Source organism: Sminthopsis crassicaudata, chromosome 2, assembly GCF_048593235.1.
Source record: "Sminthopsis crassicaudata isolate SCR6 chromosome 2, ASM4859323v1, whole genome shotgun sequence".
NCBI lineage: Eukaryota > Metazoa > Chordata > Mammalia > Dasyuromorphia > Dasyuridae > Sminthopsis > Sminthopsis crassicaudata.
Genome location: NC_133618.1, coordinates 500,650,464 through 500,669,786, shown reverse-complemented (window position 1 = coordinate 500,669,786; position 19,323 = coordinate 500,650,464). Strand labels below are relative to the sequence as shown.

Sequence of the window (19,323 nt, the reverse complement as noted above, 5' to 3'; positions counted from 1 at the left end):
CAGGACAGAGCCCTAAGATTCACTTGTCATAATTGGACATCATCTGGATGAAGATCCAGCAAGAAAGAATAAGAAGACTCACTCAGACAAGGAAAGAGGGTAGGGACAAGAAAACCTGGTGAGAAAAAATATCAAGAAGAAAAAAGCAATCCCAACAGACTTTGGCCAGAAAATGCCATCTTCATCCAGAAAAAGATCTAAGAAGACTGAATGTAAATCAACACATGGTATCTTCAATTTTTTTTTTCTCTCCCATGGTTTTTTTCCTTTTGCTCTGATTTTTCTCTCCCAAAATGATTCATAAATAACTTATATTAAAAATAAACTTATTACAATTTTTAAAAAAGAAGAAAAAAATGACTGTGTGCAAAGCTACAAAGAGGTCAAGCTGAATAAGGATTGAGGAAAAGACATTAGATTTAGCAGTCAATTAAAAGATAAAGTCAGAAGCAGAGATTAAGAAAAGAGAGGAAAGAAAGTAGAGGCAATGGTTGTAGATGACTTAATGGTTTCTTGGTCTTTCTGTAAATATTTATTATTGGTATTGCAATGGATGATGACTAGAAATTCCTTGTAATAATGTTTCTTGTTGTCTTTGAATATATAATTAAACTCCTTTTTTAGGGGGTGGGGAGTGATGTTATATTCAAGCCTACCCATGACCCATGTTTATGTTTAGTTAAAATTTTTTTCCTTAATTTCATAGCAAAAATGTCAAAATTTATTGATATGATGTTGATCTTCCAGAAGTATACCCACTCATTAGCCATTGGACAAGGAACTCAGCTTTAGAGAATCAATAGCTAAAATCAAGTGTATACACATTATGATGTTTTATTACTCTTTCCCACTTTTTTTTTGCTTTCACATTGTTTTTGCAGAAGTAAATTAATGTAATGTAATCATATTCAGTAATGTAATCATTATATGTCTGACACTTGATAACTTCCATTTCAAACTTAAGAAAAGGTGAAGATAATGATGGTTTAGGGGAAAAAAATGAAAGAAGCCAAGAACTCATAGACTACATAGAATTCTGATGCTTTTTTTTTTTTTTCTTACTAGGAATACTTTCTTTGAGAAAATTCCTGGATTAATGACTTTCAAATAAGGTCACAACAAATGAAGTAGAGTCATATATTAATAAGCCAAGGCTTGATACTGGTTCCAAAGTTACCTCTAAATCAGATGTCTTTGAATAGTCAGGATACCAGCCTGATGAGCAAAGATCAAAAGTGGGAAAAAGCAAGAAGACAGACTAGTAATTGGGGAGGGGGAGGTGGAGATATATATATATTGCATGAAATTAAAATGGCTCAGTTTGGGAGAAAATATATATATTGCATGAAATTGAAATGACTCAGTTTTGAACTATTTAAGTTTTTATCATAACAAGACTACAACCCCTCAGAAATAAACCTTAGTCATCAAAACATTTATCTTACTTGCAAACCATAGAAAGAGGACAGCCAAGGTATCACTAATTTAGAATGTAAATTCATTTGTAAAAATCATAATAGGAGATCTTGGACACTCAGGAGCAGTATCAACTCATAATAATAATAGCTAACATTTACATGACACCCGACATATATCTTATTTGACATACAATAGCTCTTTGGAAAAATACTATTATCATACCTATTTTACAAATGAGTAAACTAAGACTAAGAGATGATAAGTTATTAAACCGGGGTCATTCAGCTAATAAATATCTGAGGTAAGAATCCATATCTAAACTTACTGCAAGTCTAGCATTCTGTCCCTTATGTTACATTATACAAAAGCAAAAGATATTTTTAAAAAGTATAAAGAAAACTTCAAAAGGGATGCAACTTAACTAATTCCAGAATCATTTAAGAACCAAAAAATAAAAAAATAAAAAAATAAAAAATCAAAGGATAACAAAAAGAAAAAAACCTAAAAAAGGGATTGTCAAAATTACCAGAAGAAATTCTTTTCATATCAGAACATTGGAATCACCATATTTGGACCCTAATATCAGAGCCCTGGTACTGTTTATAAAGTGATAGAAATGACACAAATGAGGATAAAGGGTGGGGGGGAAGAGGGCGGGATTAAATGCAATGAATATAAAAGGTATTCTAAAATTTTAGGGCAGATTTAAATTTTGTTAGCTTGAAGACTTTTGGAATATATAATGTAGAGGAAATTCGTATTGCAACAGACAAAATGTAAGGTCATGAAGAGATTGTTGTGCAAGATGTTTAAAGGAGAAGATACCAAAGGCATGAGGGTGAAAGGGGAAGAGAATTTTCATTAATATGAAATACAGATAACTAGATGATGAAGTTGATAGAACACTGGCCCTGGAATCAGGAAGATCTAAATTCAAATTCAGTCTTACATATATATATATATATATATATATATATATATATATATATATATATATATATATATATACTCACTGTGTGATGGTGGGCAAGTCATTTAATTCTGTTTGCTCAAATTATCTGTAAAATGAGCTAAAAAAAGAAAATGACAAAACTATTTAGTATCTTTGTTTTTTGTTTGTTTTGTGTGTGTGTGTATGTGTGTGTGTGTGTATGTGTGTGTGTATGTGTGTTTGCTCGAGGTAAGTTGGGGTTAAATGACTTACCCAGGGTTACATAGCTAGTAAGTGTTCTGTCTGAAGCCTTAACTTCAGACCCAGTGCTCTCTCCACTCCATCATCTAGCTGCCCCCCCCCCCCCCCATTACAGTATCTTTGTCAAGAAAACTACAGATGGAATCACAAAGAGTTGGAGACAACTGAAATGACTGGGGAAAAAAAAGGCTATTGAGAAAACATAAATTGCTACTTTATATGCCTACTTTCTTAAAAAAATAATCTTTATTCAAGTTAATTATGCATGAATTGAGGAGCATCTTAACATACATTGCTTTATGAATAATGTTAGGAGAGAAAAATCAGAACAAAAGGGAAAAATATGAAAGAAATGGATGAAGACAAATATGGCATGTCTTGATTTACATTCAGTCTCCTTAGTTCTTTTTTCTGGATTCAGATAACATTTTCTGTCTAAAGTCTATTGGAATTAGTTTGAATCATTAAACCATTGAGAAGAACCAAGTCTTTCATAGTTGATCATCACACATTTTTAACTGTTACTGGGTACAATATTTTTCTGGTTCTGCTTGCTTTGCTCAGCATCAGTTTGTGTAAATCCAGGCCTTTCTAAAAATCAGCTTGTTTACCATTTTTTATAGAATAATAATATTTCATTACTTTCATATGCCATAATTATTCAGCTATTTCCCAATTGATGGCCATCCACTCAGTTTCCAATTCTTTGCTACCAAAAAAAGAACTGCTACAAATGTTTTGACACACATGAGTCCTTTTCCCTTCTTTATGATTTCCTTGGAATATAGACTCAGTAATGGCACTGCTGAATCAGAGGGTATGCACAGTTTGATAGCCCTTTGGGAATAGTTGAATCAGTTCACAACTTTACTAACAATGTATTAGTGTCCCAGTTTTCTCACATCCCCTCCAACATTTAGCATTATTTTTTCCTGTTATCTTAGCCAATCTGAGAAGTGTGAGGTGGTATCTCAAAGTTGTTTTAATTTGCATTTCTCTAACAGTGATTTAAAGCATTTTTTCATAGAACTCTAGATGGCTTTAATTTCATCATTTGAAAATTGCCTCTTCATTTCCTTTGACCATTTAACAATTGGGGAATGATTTATATTTTTAAAAATTTTACACAGTTCTTTATATATTTTTGCAATGACACCTTTATCACAAATACTGGCTATAGAGATTTTTCCCAGCTTTGTACTTTCCCTTTAATCTTGTTTCTGTTGGTTTTGTTTGTGCAAAACCTTTTAAATTTAATATAATCAAAGTTGTCCATTTTCCATAAGGTCAAAATGGATACAGGATTTAGGCATAAAGGATGACAAACAGGATTTTTGTTTTGTTTATGTTATACATAAATAAATTAGAAAAACAAGGGATAATTTAACTATCAGATCAGAAGGAATTTATGACCAAAGAAGAACTAAAGATCACTATGAAAGATAAAATGGACAACTTTGATTATAGACAAGTCTCTGACATATTATTTCCCAGGTTTTCCCATCAATTTTTGTCAAATACTGAGTTCTTATCCTAGAAGCTGGAGTTTGGGGATTTATCAAGTACTAGACTGCTTGCTATAAGCCTTAAATCTTACATCTTGTGTATCTAATCTATTCTACTGATCCATCTCTCTATTTCTTAGCCAGTACCAAATGGTTTTGATGACTGCTGCTTTATAATATAATTTTGTGTTTGACACTACTAAGACACTATTCTTTGTATTTGGTATGGTGCTGAACAAGTAGATGAACAATTGATATTTAAGAAGATTGGAAATGTGGGGAAGGGAAGAAAGAAAGGACTGATTTATGAAGGGCTCACTGTCTTCATGGCATTGTGTTAAGCATGTCATTTTTATTTCATCTAATTTTCACTATAACCCTAGAAAGTAAGTGCCCTTATTAATTAATTCCCTTTTTTATTTGAGAAAACTGAATCAGAGATTAAGTGACTTGCCCAGGGTCACATTGTTACTAAATGGCTGATTTTGGATTTGAGTTCAGGTCTTTTTGATTATTTTTTTCCCTGGGACAGCTAGGTGATAAAGTGGAAGATTTATCTTCCTAAGTTCAAATCAGGTTTTAGACAGTGTGTCCCTGAGCAAATCACATTTTGCCTCAGTTTCCTCATCTATAAAATGAGATGGAGAAGGAATAGCAAAGCATTTCAGTATTTCTGACAAGAAAATCCCAACTTCTAGTGTCTGGGAGTATCATTCTATCCACTATATCATCTAGCTGCTTCTAGAGTGGGTTATGAAGGATGTTGAATGATTAGCAGAAGTTTTTACATTTGGTCCTAGAGGTAATGGACAGTCCCAGAGTTTATCATTGTTTATGGAAGGGAAGGGGAATGACATGGTCAGATCTGTTTTCTAATAAGATCACTTTCAATTCACATTTTCACCAACAGTGATTTAGGGTACCTATTTTTCCATATCCCCTCTATGTCATTTTTCTTTTCTTTCAAGTTAGCCAGCCTGATAAATATCAGTTGGAATCTCAAAATTATTTCAAATTGCATTTCTCTAATCAATAAAGATTTAGATTTTTTAAAAATATAACAATTGGTAGTATTTACTTTTTTTTTCTGAAAACTGCCTATTTATATTCTTTGACCATTTATTACCTGGAGAATTGCTTTTATTTTTATAAATTTACATCATTTCCCTCTATATTTGAGACATGAGGGCTCTTGCCATAAATTCCTCCCAAATCTGTTTCCTGCTTTTCCTTCTAATTTTGGTTGCATTGGTTTTGTTTGTGCAAAAACTTTTCAATTTTAAGTTATCAAAACTATTTATTTTACCACCTGTGATCCTCTATATTTTCCTTTTATCAATAGGCATGACAGATAAGATTTTTCTAAAACACAGAATTTTTTTAATGTTAAGATTCCTTCAAACTTTATTTTTTTCTTTTAAGTAGAATTTTTTTCTAATTATATGTAAGCAAAATTTTTAACATTTTTAAACTAAATTTCAAATTCCAAATTTTCTTCTTTTCCTTTCCTTAAGATGGTAAAAAGTTTTATCCAGGCTACATATTGCAATCATATAAAACATATTTCTATATTAGTCATGTTGGGAAAGAAACAACAGAATTAAAAAAAAAAACATGCTGAAAAAAAGTGAAAACAATTTGCTTTGATTTGCATTCAGACTCTCATCACTGCTTTCTCTGGATATGGATATCATTTTCCATCATGAGTCTTTTGGTATTAAACATAGACTTTTAAAAATATAACTTTGGAAAATTTTCTTTTTCTGGGTAAAAAATGTATAACATAAGATCAATTTTACTTCAAACCTTGGTTTTGAACATCTCTTAACTCATGAAGCTCAGGTAACTTTATTGAAAACCCATTGTTGATTTAGTTCAACAATATTGAATTAAGACAGTCTGAATGCAAATAAATATCTTCAAAAAAAAAAAAAAAAGAATAGTTCTGAGTATCCTAATCAGCAGACATGGTTCATTATATTGTATACACTCTGTCTAAAGAGACAACAAATGCTGATATGATAGGAAGAAATTTGCATATAAATTGATCTTAGTACAGCAATGGACTTGAGGGGTGCCCAGGAACTTTGGCAGTGTCATTTTTCCCATTCTTTTGTCTTTGAAAACTTTGAATATGTAGTATGAATTTTTACCAGATTTCCAAGCCATCAAAACAACATTGGTAAGGCCTAGGGGAAAGAGAGAAGCTTTATGCTAGAGGAAGGAATTTGTTATTTACTAAAAATGGACAGGGGAGGAGGGTAAATTATTCAGAATCCTATGTAAATATATTAACTATGATATTTGCTGTCATAAAGAAATAAGACTAATAACTGATATGTACAAATTAAAAAGGTTTTGCACAAACAAAACTAATGCAAACAAGATTAGAAGGAAAGTAACAAATTGGGAAAACATTTTTACAGTTAATGGTTCTGATAAAGGCCTCAAATTTTACTTTAATTTATAAGAAATCAAGCCATTCTCCAATTGATAAATGGTCAAAAGTTATGACCGACAATTATCAGATGATGAAATTAAAACTATTTCCACTCATATGAAAGAGTGTTCCAAATCACTGATCAGAGAAATGCAAATTAAGACAACTCTGAGATACCACTACACACCTGTCAGATTGGCTAAGATGACAGGAACAAATAATGATGAATGTTGGAGGGGCTGTGGGAAAACTGGGACACTAATACATTGTTGGTGGAGTTGTGAAAGAATCCAACCATTCTGGAGAACAATCTGGAATTATGCCCAAAAAGTTATCAAACTGTGCATACCCTTTGACCCAGCAGTGCTACTACTGGGCTTATAAACCAAGGAAATACTAAAGAAGGGAAAGGGACCTGTACGTGCCAAAATGTTTGTGGCAGCCCTTTTTATAGTGGCTAGAAACTGGAAAATGAATGGATGCCCATCAATTGGAGAATGGTTGGGTAAATTATGGTATATGAATGTTACAGAATATTATTGTTCTGTAAGAAATGACCAGCAGGAGGAATACAGAGAGGCTTGGAGAGATTTACATCAACTGATGCTGAGTGAAACGAGCAGAACTAGGGTATCATTATACACTTCCAACAACTGATATGTAATTAATTGGACTTTCCCCATCTCAAGTAGCTTATATATTTCAGCCTTATTAATATTAATTTCATTAGCTTGACTTTTATTCTTATAAGAATGAAAATTATTAAGGCTTTATTATATTTGGATTTCACAGCCTTAGGCCTGGCCCAATCTCAGTTAACATATTGATACAAAATACTTGATCAAGGAACAATTTGAACAAAAAACTTAAGATTTAACATTGTGTTTAAAGAGTAATCAAAAGAACTAATTTTGCTGTTGAGTGACATTATTCTTACTATTTGCAATAACATATTAGGAATAACATTGGCAACAATTAGTTAGGAGATAACATGTTTTGCAAAAGGTTTTACTAAATAAAACTTCTTTTAAAAATAGAAATTTAGCTTTAATTCTAAGAATACTAGGGATAATATTATAAAATATATATATATATAATAAAAAAAAAAAAAAGAAAATTCACAGGTTATGTAAGGGCTAGACTTGAAAAGATGGACACCTGTCAATGTTCCATGGAATATGTGAAGTGACAAAATAGTTTCATAATAAATTAAAGAATGTGTCAAAAAAAAAAAAATTCTAAGAATACTATCACCAATTTCACATATTTGTTTTGAGGCTCCACTGAAGTTAGTAATTGAAGTGTTGAGTATTAAGGTGATTTTGAAATTAAGGGAATTAATTTTTTTTAATGGCAAGATCTGAATGCCAGTGCCCAAAAAAATTATGTGTTACAAGCATTGTCCCCATTGTAATATGCTATGAACAAGCCATGTATTAAATCATATTTGAAAATGCTAATTTTTAATAGTTGATTTAAGTACTCATCTAAAATCACAGAAAATATAAGTAATATTTTTTATACAGCAGAGGTATTATGAGAATCATTATTTTAAATTCTGCCCAAATAGAACAAAACTCTAAACTGTTTCATTGGTTTTTGACAGGATCAGTTTGACAACTTAGAAAAACACACACAATGGGGAATTGATATTCTCGAGAAATACATCAAATTTGTCAAGGAACGGACAGAGATTGAAATCAGCTATGCAAAACAACTTAGGTAAGTCGATATTGAGACAGGGGATTGCTTTGACAATTACAAAAGGATCTTAAAGAATAAAAAAAAATAAATGGTAACAATCATGTTTGTATTTATAGAACCTTTGAATTATTTGGTTTTTCTTAATATGAGAAGAATATATTGTGTTAATAACAATCCATTTTTGAAGACAAATTTTAACTTTCTTAAGCTGTGAGACAAAAATAAAAGCTAGGTCATTATGTTGAAGGTTAATTCCCTTATGTTTTCTTGTTGAACACTGAACCAAATAATATTAAAATGTATAGATCTTTCTCATCTTTGGAAATATTTTAGTGACTTGTGTAAAAGGATTTAAAAAATATTAGTGGACCTGAACCCACTAAGTTTTAATGACTTATAGATTTACATGATCTTTATTTTGTTACAGAGCTTCATATATTTCTATATTAGTCATGTTGTGAAAGAAAAATCAGAACAAAAGGGAAAAACCATTAGAAAAAAAGACAAACAAACAAAAAATGAAAATATTATACTTTGATTCACATTCAGTCTCCATAGTTCTTTCTCTGGATGTGAATAGCATTTTTCATCCCAAATCTATTAGAATTGTTTTGAATCACTGTATTGCTGAGAAGAGCTAAGTCTATCACAGTTGATGATCACATAACCTTGCTGTTGCTGTGTACAATGTTCTCCTGGTTCTGCTCACTTCACTCAATATCAATTCATGTAAGTCTTTCCAGGCTTTTCTAAAATCATCCTACTCATTATTTCTTTTTTTTTTTTCCTAATGAAAATTTAATTTATTTTTTAAAATAATAATAATAGCTTTTTATTTTTCAAAATACATGCAAAGATAGTTTTCAACATTCTTCCTTGTAAAACCTTGTGTTCCTAATTTTTCTCCCTTTCTTTCCACTTTCCTTCTCCCCTAGATAGCAAGCAATCTAATATAGGTTAAACATTTGCAATTCTTCTAAACATATTTCCACACATATCATTCTGCAAAAGAAAAATCAGATCAAAAGGGGAAAAAATAAAAAAGAAACAATAACAAAAAAGGTGAAAATACTATGTTGTGATCCAGATTAATCCTTATAGTCCTTTCTCTGGATGTAGATGGCTCTTTCCATTACAAGACTATTGAAATTGGCCTGAATCACTTCATTGTTGAAAAGAACCAAATCCATCACAGTTGAACATCATGTAAATCTTGTTGTTGTTGTATACAGTGTTCTCTTGGTTCTATTCACTTCACTTAGCATCAGTTCATGTAAATGAACTGATTCCCATTCCACTGATCCATTACTATATTTCTTAGCTAGTACCAAGTGGTTTTGATGACCACTGCTTTATAATACAAATTTAGGTCTGGAACAGCTAGGCCACTTTCCTTTGCATTTTTTTTCATTAATTCCCTTGAAATTCTTGATCTTTTTGTTCTTCCAGATGAATTTTGTTATTTTTTCTAGCTCTAAAAAAGTAATTTCTTGATAGTATGATTCAAATAGCACTGAATATAGGGGCAGCTAGGTGGAGCAGTGGATAGAGCACTATCCTTGAATTTAGGAGGACCGGAGTTCAAATCTGGTCTCAGACACTTAACACTTCCTAGCTGTGTGACCCTGGGCAAGTCACTTAACTCCAGCCTCAGGGAAAAAAAAAAAAAAAGAAATAGCACTGAATAAATAGATTTATTTAGGTAGAATTGTCATTTTTATTATATTAGCTTGTTTTACTCATGGGCTACCCATGATAGTCTTCCAATGGTTTAGATGTAATTTTATTTGTGTGAAAAGTGTTTTGTAATTGTATTCATATAGTTCCTGCCTTTTCTTGGCAAGTAGACTCCTAAATATTTTATATTATCTAAGGTTATTTTAAATGGGATTTTTCTTTCTATCTCTTGCTGCTGGACTTTGTTGGTAACATTCAAAAATGCTGATAATTTATGTATATTTATTTCATATCTTACAACTTTGCTAAAGTTGTTAATTATTTTGAGTAGTTTTTTTAGTTGATTCTCTAGGATTCTCTAAATATATCATCATATTATATGATTATCAACTGCAATGAACTTGACTCTTTCAACAATGAGGTGATTCGAGCCAATTCCAATAGACTTTTGATGGAGAGAACCATCTGTATCCAGAGAGAGGGTTTGGGGGACTTAAATGTGGATTACAAAATAGTATTTTCACCTTTTTTTTTAGTTATTACTTGTTTGCTTGCTTTTTTTCCTTTCTCATTATTTCCCTTTTTGAGGTGATTTTTCTTGTGCAGCATGATAAATGTGGAAATATATTTAGAAAAATTACACATTTAATCTGTATTGGATTGCTTGCTGTCTGGGGTGGGGAGTATAGGGAAGGAGAAAAATTTGGAACACAAGGTTTTGCAAGGGTGAATATTGAAAATCATGTTTGTATTTTACAAATTATTTTATTTATATTCTATTTGTGGGGGAAATTGAGATAGCTTGAAATTTATCAGCCTACTTGTTCATCTTCCCAGAATCTTCCCTCCATGTATAAATCTTACTTGGTCATAGTATATTATCTTGGTGATAAATTGCTGTAAGGAGATGTACTCCTTAGAGAAAAAATTCATTTGGTATATGTCATTTTTGCCCTAGCTGTGTCTTTAGGAATCAATTAACAATGAATATTAAGGTACCATGCTATGGGCATGATATATTGAAGATAATTTTGGTTGGAAAGCACTAAATTTAAAGAGTGGAATCGACTTCTTGCAGAAGGTAAAATTTTAGCCAAGCCTTGAAAGCCAGGAGGCAAAGGTGAGGCAGGAGAATTCCAAAAAAGAGAAAACAAACACTAAAAATATTTAGTCTGGAGACTGAGTGGCAGTGTGTGAGGAACAGTAAACAGGTCAATGTTATTGGATCTTAAAGAATATGGGAATGGGGCAGTTAGGTGGAACAGTGGATAGAGCACCAGCCTTGAATTCAGGAGGACCCGAGTTCAAATCTGGTCTCAGACACTAAATACTTCCTAGCTGTGTGACCCTGGGCAAGTCACTTAACCCCAGCCTCAGGGGGAAAAAAAAAAAAAGAATATGGGAATGAATAAAATGTTGGTAGACTTTTGCAAAGGTAAAAAGAGGAAGAATTATGAAAACCTTTAAAAGCCAAACAGAATTTTATATTTGATCCTGTTGGTAATACTAAGCAGTTAAAAATTTATTGAGTGAACATTTAGGACAAGTGACATGGTCATATCTGTGCTTTATTTAGGAAAATTGCTTTGAGAGCCAAATAGAGAAGAGAAGATGGGAGATAGGGAGATCAACCTAGTGATCTTTCGCTATAGAGTGAGATCTTGAGGACAGTTACAGTGACACTATTAGAAGAAAGAGAACATACATGAGAGTTGTTACAAAAGTAGAAATGACTGGACGTAGTGATTGATTAGATATGGTAGGTCAGAGAGAATAAGTAATTGAAAATGTCATTTAGATTGTAAATTTATAGTACCTGGAAAGATGGTGGTCCCTTCAACAGTAATAGTAATATTGGGAAGCAGGAAGACTTTTGAGGAAAAGATAAATGAGTTCACTTTCAGAAATGTTGATTTTGAAATGCTTATGAGATCCAGTTTGTGGTTTCTAATAGACAGTTGGAAATTTGACATTGGAGGTCACTGAGGATGAAAGAAGTTCTGGTGCTAGCTAGCTAGATAATTTTGATTGAGTTAAATATGGATTGAATAAACTTTAGAGGAAGAGAGATAACTGAGCAAATGGTGGTCACATAGCCTGGCAATCTCAGTAGGGAATAAACAGTTTCCTATTTTCCCACCATAACCATAGAGTTAGTGTTGAGAATATGAGAGAAGAAGGAATCATTGTTAGAAAGAATGCATTTCCCTGCATAGAAAATATGTCATCAGAAGACATCATTAAGACATCTTAATCTGGAAACTAGTTTATTATTTTTGGAATAGACATTCCAAAGAGCACAGAAGAAGAGATGTGTAGCTGTAGAATGAACATCAATTGTGTTGAATTGAGGTGGGGTAGGAAAAAGGTAGTAGTGGTCAATGGTGGATAGAGAATGAAATTTGAACAATGGCAGTCAAAAGTTCAAAATCACTGAAGTCTTTACATCAAGGGGTAGGCATGATAGGATGGGTTCTTTAATCATTGAGAAATGGATAGGTGTTGAACTTCAAGGAAGACTTACCCCTCCCCCCCAAGAAAAAAACAACTATTTTTCATATTAGATATCTTCACTTCTATCAATCAGTTATCGTACAGCATAATTCTAAAGCCCTTTACCATTCTTGTTGTCCCAGGTTGGATGTTCTGGTTTATCAATGTTCTCCCTAAAATGTAGTATCTGTAATTGAACACAAATTTGCTTTCTTTTTTTCTAGATATGGAACCTTTCAATTTAGCCTAAGATCCGTTAGATTTTTAGGCTCTGTATTACATTGTTTGACTCCTACCATTCCTGTAAAAGCTGCAAACATCTCTCTGCTTTGAACTGTTGTTTGAATGCATATGACTATTTTGTACTTGGGAATTTAATCAGTTTTTATTCCATTTAAATGGACACATATAAATTATATATATGTAATATATCTCTGAATAAAAACAATTTATATGTGTTTTACATACATATACACACATATATGAAATATACATGGCTAGCATGAGAGATTTTATCAAATACTTTCCAGAAATTTAGGCTTTCTATGTCTATTTTATTTCCTTCTATTGCATTTCTACCTTGTCATAGACAATAATAAGGTTAGACTTGCATAATTGTTACTTAATTAAAAAAAAAAAAAACCTAGTGGTAACTACCATAGGGCCTTGCCTGAGCTGGCAGGCATCAGTGGAGCTCTTCCATTGTCCTTATTACTATTAACCCTGCCCAGCCTTCCAGGCTGTATCTAGTGGATCCTTCTCATGGAGTCCTTAAGTTCTTCCAGTTGTATGGTGACTCTTTATCTCAACCCTTGGAAAGGATTCCAGAGTTCTTGTTCTAGTCCTTCCCTCAAGTACACCGTTCCCTACTCAGCAACCATGGATCAGTGCCTGCAAAACCAATAAAAATAGGGGTATGAGGCATAGCTGCTCATTCTGCTTCGGTGAACAAGAGCTTTCTCCAAAACTTGTGTTAAGATAAAGGACAATTGGGGGCAGCTAGGTAGTGCAGGACCTGAGTTCAAATTTGACCTTAGACACTTAAGGATTCTGAGCTATGTGACCCTGGGCAAATCACTTAGCCCCAATTGCCTCAGCAAAAAAAAAAAAAAAAAAAAAAAGATAAAGGACTATCTCTCTTGTTACTATGCCTTCAGGCCCATTCATAGCCATATGACTTGATAGTACACTCTGTGGTATCTTGTTGAACCTTGGATCTTGTTCACACCGCCAGTAAGCTCATCTATCTACCATGTAATTGACTGTCTTTAAGGTTTTGTCTTACTTAACTAGAATATGAATTCCTTGGGAATAGAGATTATTGTTTTTACCTCACTAATACTTTTCTTCATCTGTCCCCATTGACATTTCAGTTCTCCTATAAGATTAATCTTTTATTAGGTCATCAGTATATTATAACATTCTTGAAAATATACCCCAGTACTGTGTAACTCTTCAGTTTTCTTGTTTTGGAAAAGGAACATTGATTTTCTTAAGTTTAGAAAATACTGAGTAAATAGTACCTTGATTCTTTACCACATTTGTTAAGTGACAATCCATACTATTTATGTCTTTTAATAATAAATGAGAATTAAACCCATAGAGATAGATATTTTTGCGTTACTTTGCTTCATTTCTGTACTTGTCTTTCCCCACCTTCTTAGTCTTTTAGAGCTTTAACCATATCTTTTTTTTTTTTTTTTTTTTGTATGTATGTCCAGTAACTAAAGTAACAAATCCAGAACTTGGTGCACAGTAAATATGCTGGTTCAGTTGCTTAATTTACCTTCAAATAGAAGAATCCAAAGTCTATTTCATTCTCAGAATTGCTTGTATTACAACAAGAATTTTGTTTCCCTGGGATAAATAATTTTTTTATTTTATTTTAGGAATCTTTCAAAGAAATATCAACCCAAAAAGAATTCAAAGGAAGAAGAAGAATACAAGTATGTTTATTATCAGTTGTCTACAAACATTGATGATGATTATCTTGTAGAAGGGAGAGGAAGCAGGCACCCACAAGATAGGCTTAATTTCTCCTTATTTTAAAGAATTAGAAGAGAAATTATAGCTGTTCAAATTTTTTGTGCAACATGATAATTATGGAAATATATATAGAAGAATCGACATGTTTAATATATATTGGATTACTTGTAGTGTAAGAGAAAGGGTGGGAGAAAAAATTTTGAAACAGTTTTGGAAAGATGAATGTTGAAAACTATGCATATATTTTGAAAATAAAAATCTTTTTAAAAATAATTTTTAAAAGAGAAAATATAGCTATTTTATAAAGGGTAAACAACAAAATAGAGGGAATTTTTCTCAACTGGTCATTTAACACATTATTTTGGATACTATTAAAGCCCCCAAAGATAAAAGGGATTCATTCTATTCCCATCTTCCAGTTATATTAATACAATTAGGAATACATGTAATATATAACCTAGCATTATCTAAAGAATGGAGATTGTTCATATTTGTAATCATAATGTTCTTAATATAATGCCTCTGTTCCTTAACTGGAAAATGTCCATATCACTCATACAATATTTGGTAGAAATAAGAGACTTTAAAAAAAAAGTCACCAATTCTTACCATAGAAGTTATTTTACTTGAGTTAGATAAGAAGTGATGAAGTTGTCTTAACTATCAAAAAATCATTAAGTAGAATACTTTAGCTTTACTTAAGTCAGTACAACTACTAAGGCAGTTTTTTAAAATCTGTAATTAAATTAGGAGTCATTTTAATGAAAATGTTTTATGATTTGTCTGAATCCCTTTTGGGAACCTCTTGCAAATTAACTTATTTTAATTAATATTCCCTGTGGCTAGCAATATTGGATGATGGAAGAGATCTGTAGCTTTGTATAAGTAAATGCAGTAATACAAATTTCTCTTACAGGTATACATCATGTAAAGCTTTCATTTCCACTTTGAATGAAATGAATGATTATGCAGGGCAACATGAAGTTATTTCAGAGAACATGACCTCACAGATTACTGTGGAATTAACTCGATATGTACAGGAACTAAAGCAAGAAAGAAAATCGGTAATTAGCCATTTCTTTCTAAATGATAAAGTTTGTAATCAGTTAATGGGATCCTAGAATTGGGTAACACTTAAATTAGAGATAGTTGCCAATATGAAAATAATGGGTAAGGAATATGACAAAATAGGTACAAATTATAGAGCAAATCATAAAAGTTTTTGTCTTTCAAGTATTTGAGGAAATAAGAAAGATATTAAAAAGATAGTAATAATAAGTATCATGATATATTAATATGGCTGCTCTTGGTACTAGTTCAATAAAAATATAAGTCCTTACTCTGATATGTGTCTGATCCTAGCCAAGTCACATTCTTCATTGTAACACAGGAGTCTTTCTATAAATTACAGTTGAGTTGCTGATCTGTATTGTGGAATGAGTTTTCATAACTCAGCTTTATTACGTTTATGACATATCTAGGCAAAAATAAGTAATCTACGTAATTAAGTGTGAAATGGATTAAATTTTCTATAGAAGTTAAAGTGAAGTAAAAGTTATTGAGGAGAGATTATAAATGATCTCTATCACTTGTTGATATTTTACATTTATCTCTTCTAATTTCATGCTACCCAGTAAAGTCTTAGATTTCACTTTTTACAACCTTACACTGTTCTTTCTGAAGGCTTTCACTAACTCTGGAATGGATGGAAAGTAACAGGATTTCCATGTTCAATGAGTCTGCCTTGGGGCGCAGTCAGTAGAAAAATATATTTAAAAGAAGGAACAATTTATTTGTGTAAATGTTATTAGCCTTTTTAATTAAACATATTATTATTATTGGCTTAGCCAATATTCTTCTTTTGTAATCTTACTACAGAACCTGAACTCTTGTGCATGATTTAGGGTGCATTTAGTAAAGGGTGCTGACAAGTCCAACTTGACAGTAACAAGTGATTACAATGAATTCTTTGGTAATGATTTAAAAACAGGAATTTGTGTTTGTCAGAACACTGATGCAAACAGCAGTAATTGCTCAGTATATTCTCAGTTCAAGTTACTTTTGTATGGAAACTATGTTATAGTTATAACAGTAAAATGAGATTCAAAATAATGCATAATTACTACCTGTGATAAAAATAAATAAAAAGTCTAAATACTTGAATTGGACCAGTTCTCTGCTTCCTATTCTTTCCTTGGACTTGCAAAGTATTATATCTTCATTTAGCTTGTACAGTAGATTAAGCATGGCGTGAATGCAGTTTTATTTGTCCCTGTTGGCCAGCCTTTCTATAGGTATACAGTTAGAATTTTAGTTAGATTTCTATATTTGTTTTAGTAAGTAGTTAAGTTCTATTTCTGGCAACAGTAATAAGATAGATAGAAAAACAAGAGAAACTTTAAACTCAAATGCAAAGATGCTATGAAAAAACACCAGACTTTGAACCAAAAGACTGGGATTCTTGTTCAAGGTTCTACTTTTTATTAGCCACATTAATTTGTTTATATCACTTAACTTCCTGGAGCCTCTGGTTCTTTAAAATGGCTGTGATGATAATTGTTACAGAATTGTAAAGTTTGTGAAAGTTACAATATATAAAGTATTTTAGAATCTTAAAGTACTATGTTAATATAAGCTTATTGTTGTAAGTTTTGTATATTCTAGATGACTTAATTCTTGATTGTCTTCCCTTCTTGGTCTCTGATAGCTAAGATTGTATGTCTTATCTTTAGTCTTATTCATTATTAATGACTTACTTAGTACTACATAGGTAAAAAGGAACAGTCTTCTAATTTTACAGATGAGAAAATTGAGAGCCAGAAAGGTAAAGTGATTTATCACTGCCCAAGTAGTAAGTGGCAGAGCTAGGATTTTAAATGAGAACATTTTTATATTAGTCTCCAAATGAAATACCATTTTACTGTCCTCTAATATATTTCCAGCTTTTTGTTCATTCATATAGTCAGTTCTTTTATCCAAGCAGATGGTAACTTTCCACATCTTTCTATCTTTTGAAATTCTTGTTCATGATCTTTCCTATGTCCTTCATAGAGAATCTACCCATGAAACATGTAATAAATAAAAAATAAATAATGTCCCATTATATTGTGATTCTTGATACGTGATATGTTTATTTGATTTGTGTAAACGAATGAATGATATAAATTAACCAAGAGATTGTGTGTTTTACTAGGTAAATAGTCAACTTTTGGGTCAGGTTTGATGTTTGATGTTGCATTTGGTACAAAATAGCTATGTGACCATGATCAAGTCACTTAATTTGGCCAAATCTCTTATTGGATAATTAGATGGTGCAGTGGATAGAACACTGGCCCTGGAATCAGGAGGAGCTGAGTTCAAGTTCAGCTTCAAATATTTACTGTGTGGCCCAGACAAGTCACTTAACCTCTGTTTACTCTGTTTATCTGCTTATTTGTAAGATAAGGATAATATTAGTTAGCACCTACATTTCAGGATTATTGTCAGGAGCAAATGAGAAAATAGTTATAAAAGGCTTAGCATAGTGTTTGGTACACTACAAGAATGTTACCTAGTAATAGTAGTAATAGTGGTGGTAGTAATAGTAGAAGTAATAATGGTGGTGGTAGTAGTAGTAGTGGTGGTAGTGGTAGTTGTAACAGTCTGTTTTTGAGATTCTCTCTAGTCTAGAAGTGTGGTTTTGAACTAGATATGATTTTTCAGTGGCTTTTTTGAATATCCTCAGGAAAATATATAATTTTTAAAAATAGTTTTTATTTATCAGATATTTGCATGGGTAATTTTACAACATTGACAATTGGAACCATTTGTTCCAATTTTTCCTCTCTTTTCTCTCCCCTCCCCCGCAGATAGCAGGTTGACCAATACATGTTAAATATTTTAAAATATAAATTAAATTCAATATATGTATACATGTCCAAACACTTATTTTGCTGTACAAAAAGAATCGGACTTTGAAATAGTATACAATTAGCCTGTGAAGGAAATAAAAAATGCTGGGGGACAAAAATAGAGGGATTGGGAATTCTATGTAGTGGTTCATAGTCATCTCCCAGAATTCTTTTGCTGGGTGTAGCTGGTTCAGTTCACTACTGCTCTATTAGAACTGATTTGGTTCATCTCATTGTTTAAGAAGGCCACGTCCATCAGAATTGATCATCATAAAGTTTTGTTGTTGAAGTGTATAATGATCTCCTATTGTGCTCATTTCACTCAATATCAGTTCATGTAAGTCTCTCCAGGCCTTTCTGAAATCATCCTGTTGGTCATTTCTTACAGAACAATAATAAGGAAAATATATAATTAAAGCTGCATAGAGAGATGATGAACTCGTTGCTAGATGGCCAATATGAAAGAGGATTTTTGTTTTTTGTTTTTGATTCATCATACACATTTATTTCCAGAGGAATTGTTTTTCCTTTTGGAGGGAGGGAGGTGAGAGAGAAAATAGATTCATGCTAATTTAAAAGATAGCTTTGTAGTCACACCATGCTGATAATATATCTGTGAAACTACCTTTTCATATTGACAGGTTTTGGTTGTTTTTTTTTTTTTTACTTCCAAGTTTAAGTATACAGCTATACTACTTTATACCTTTTTACTTGCATGTTGGTTCATATTTTGAACTTGCTAATGTTGTGGATTAAAATTCTTTAGACTGAGGGAATAATGTGATTGTTTTATATCCCTTAGGAAACAACATAAAAAAGCAAAAGTAGCATTATTTTCACAGAATTGTTACTTTGGTCGATAACTTATAATAGAATTTCATTTCTAAATATAAATATCTTGATCACTGGTAACAGCAGACATTTAAGATGTAGGAGAAATTAAACCTAGGTATACTAATAACCTTAAGAAAAATATAACCGTGATATGTGATATATTTGTAGTTAGTTGCCCAATGA

The 19,323-nt window shown here is 31.8% G+C and overlaps 1 protein-coding gene across 13 annotated transcripts in view; it reads left to right on the top strand.

Moving 5' to 3' along the window:
• The window catches only part of FNBP1 (formin binding protein 1), a 185,031-nt gene that overhangs the window by 78,058 nt on the left and 87,650 nt on the right, over nt 1–19,323 (top strand). For all 13 annotated transcript variants that reach the window (XM_074293852.1, XM_074293863.1, XM_074293857.1 and 10 more), the window contains exons 2-4: nt 8,163–8,278; nt 14,320–14,376; nt 15,333–15,480. In XM_074293852.1, the coding sequence (XP_074149953.1) occupies nt 8,163–8,278; nt 14,320–14,376; nt 15,333–15,480 (321 nt within the window). The remainder of the gene's footprint in view (nt 1–8,162; nt 8,279–14,319; nt 14,377–15,332; nt 15,481–19,323) is intronic.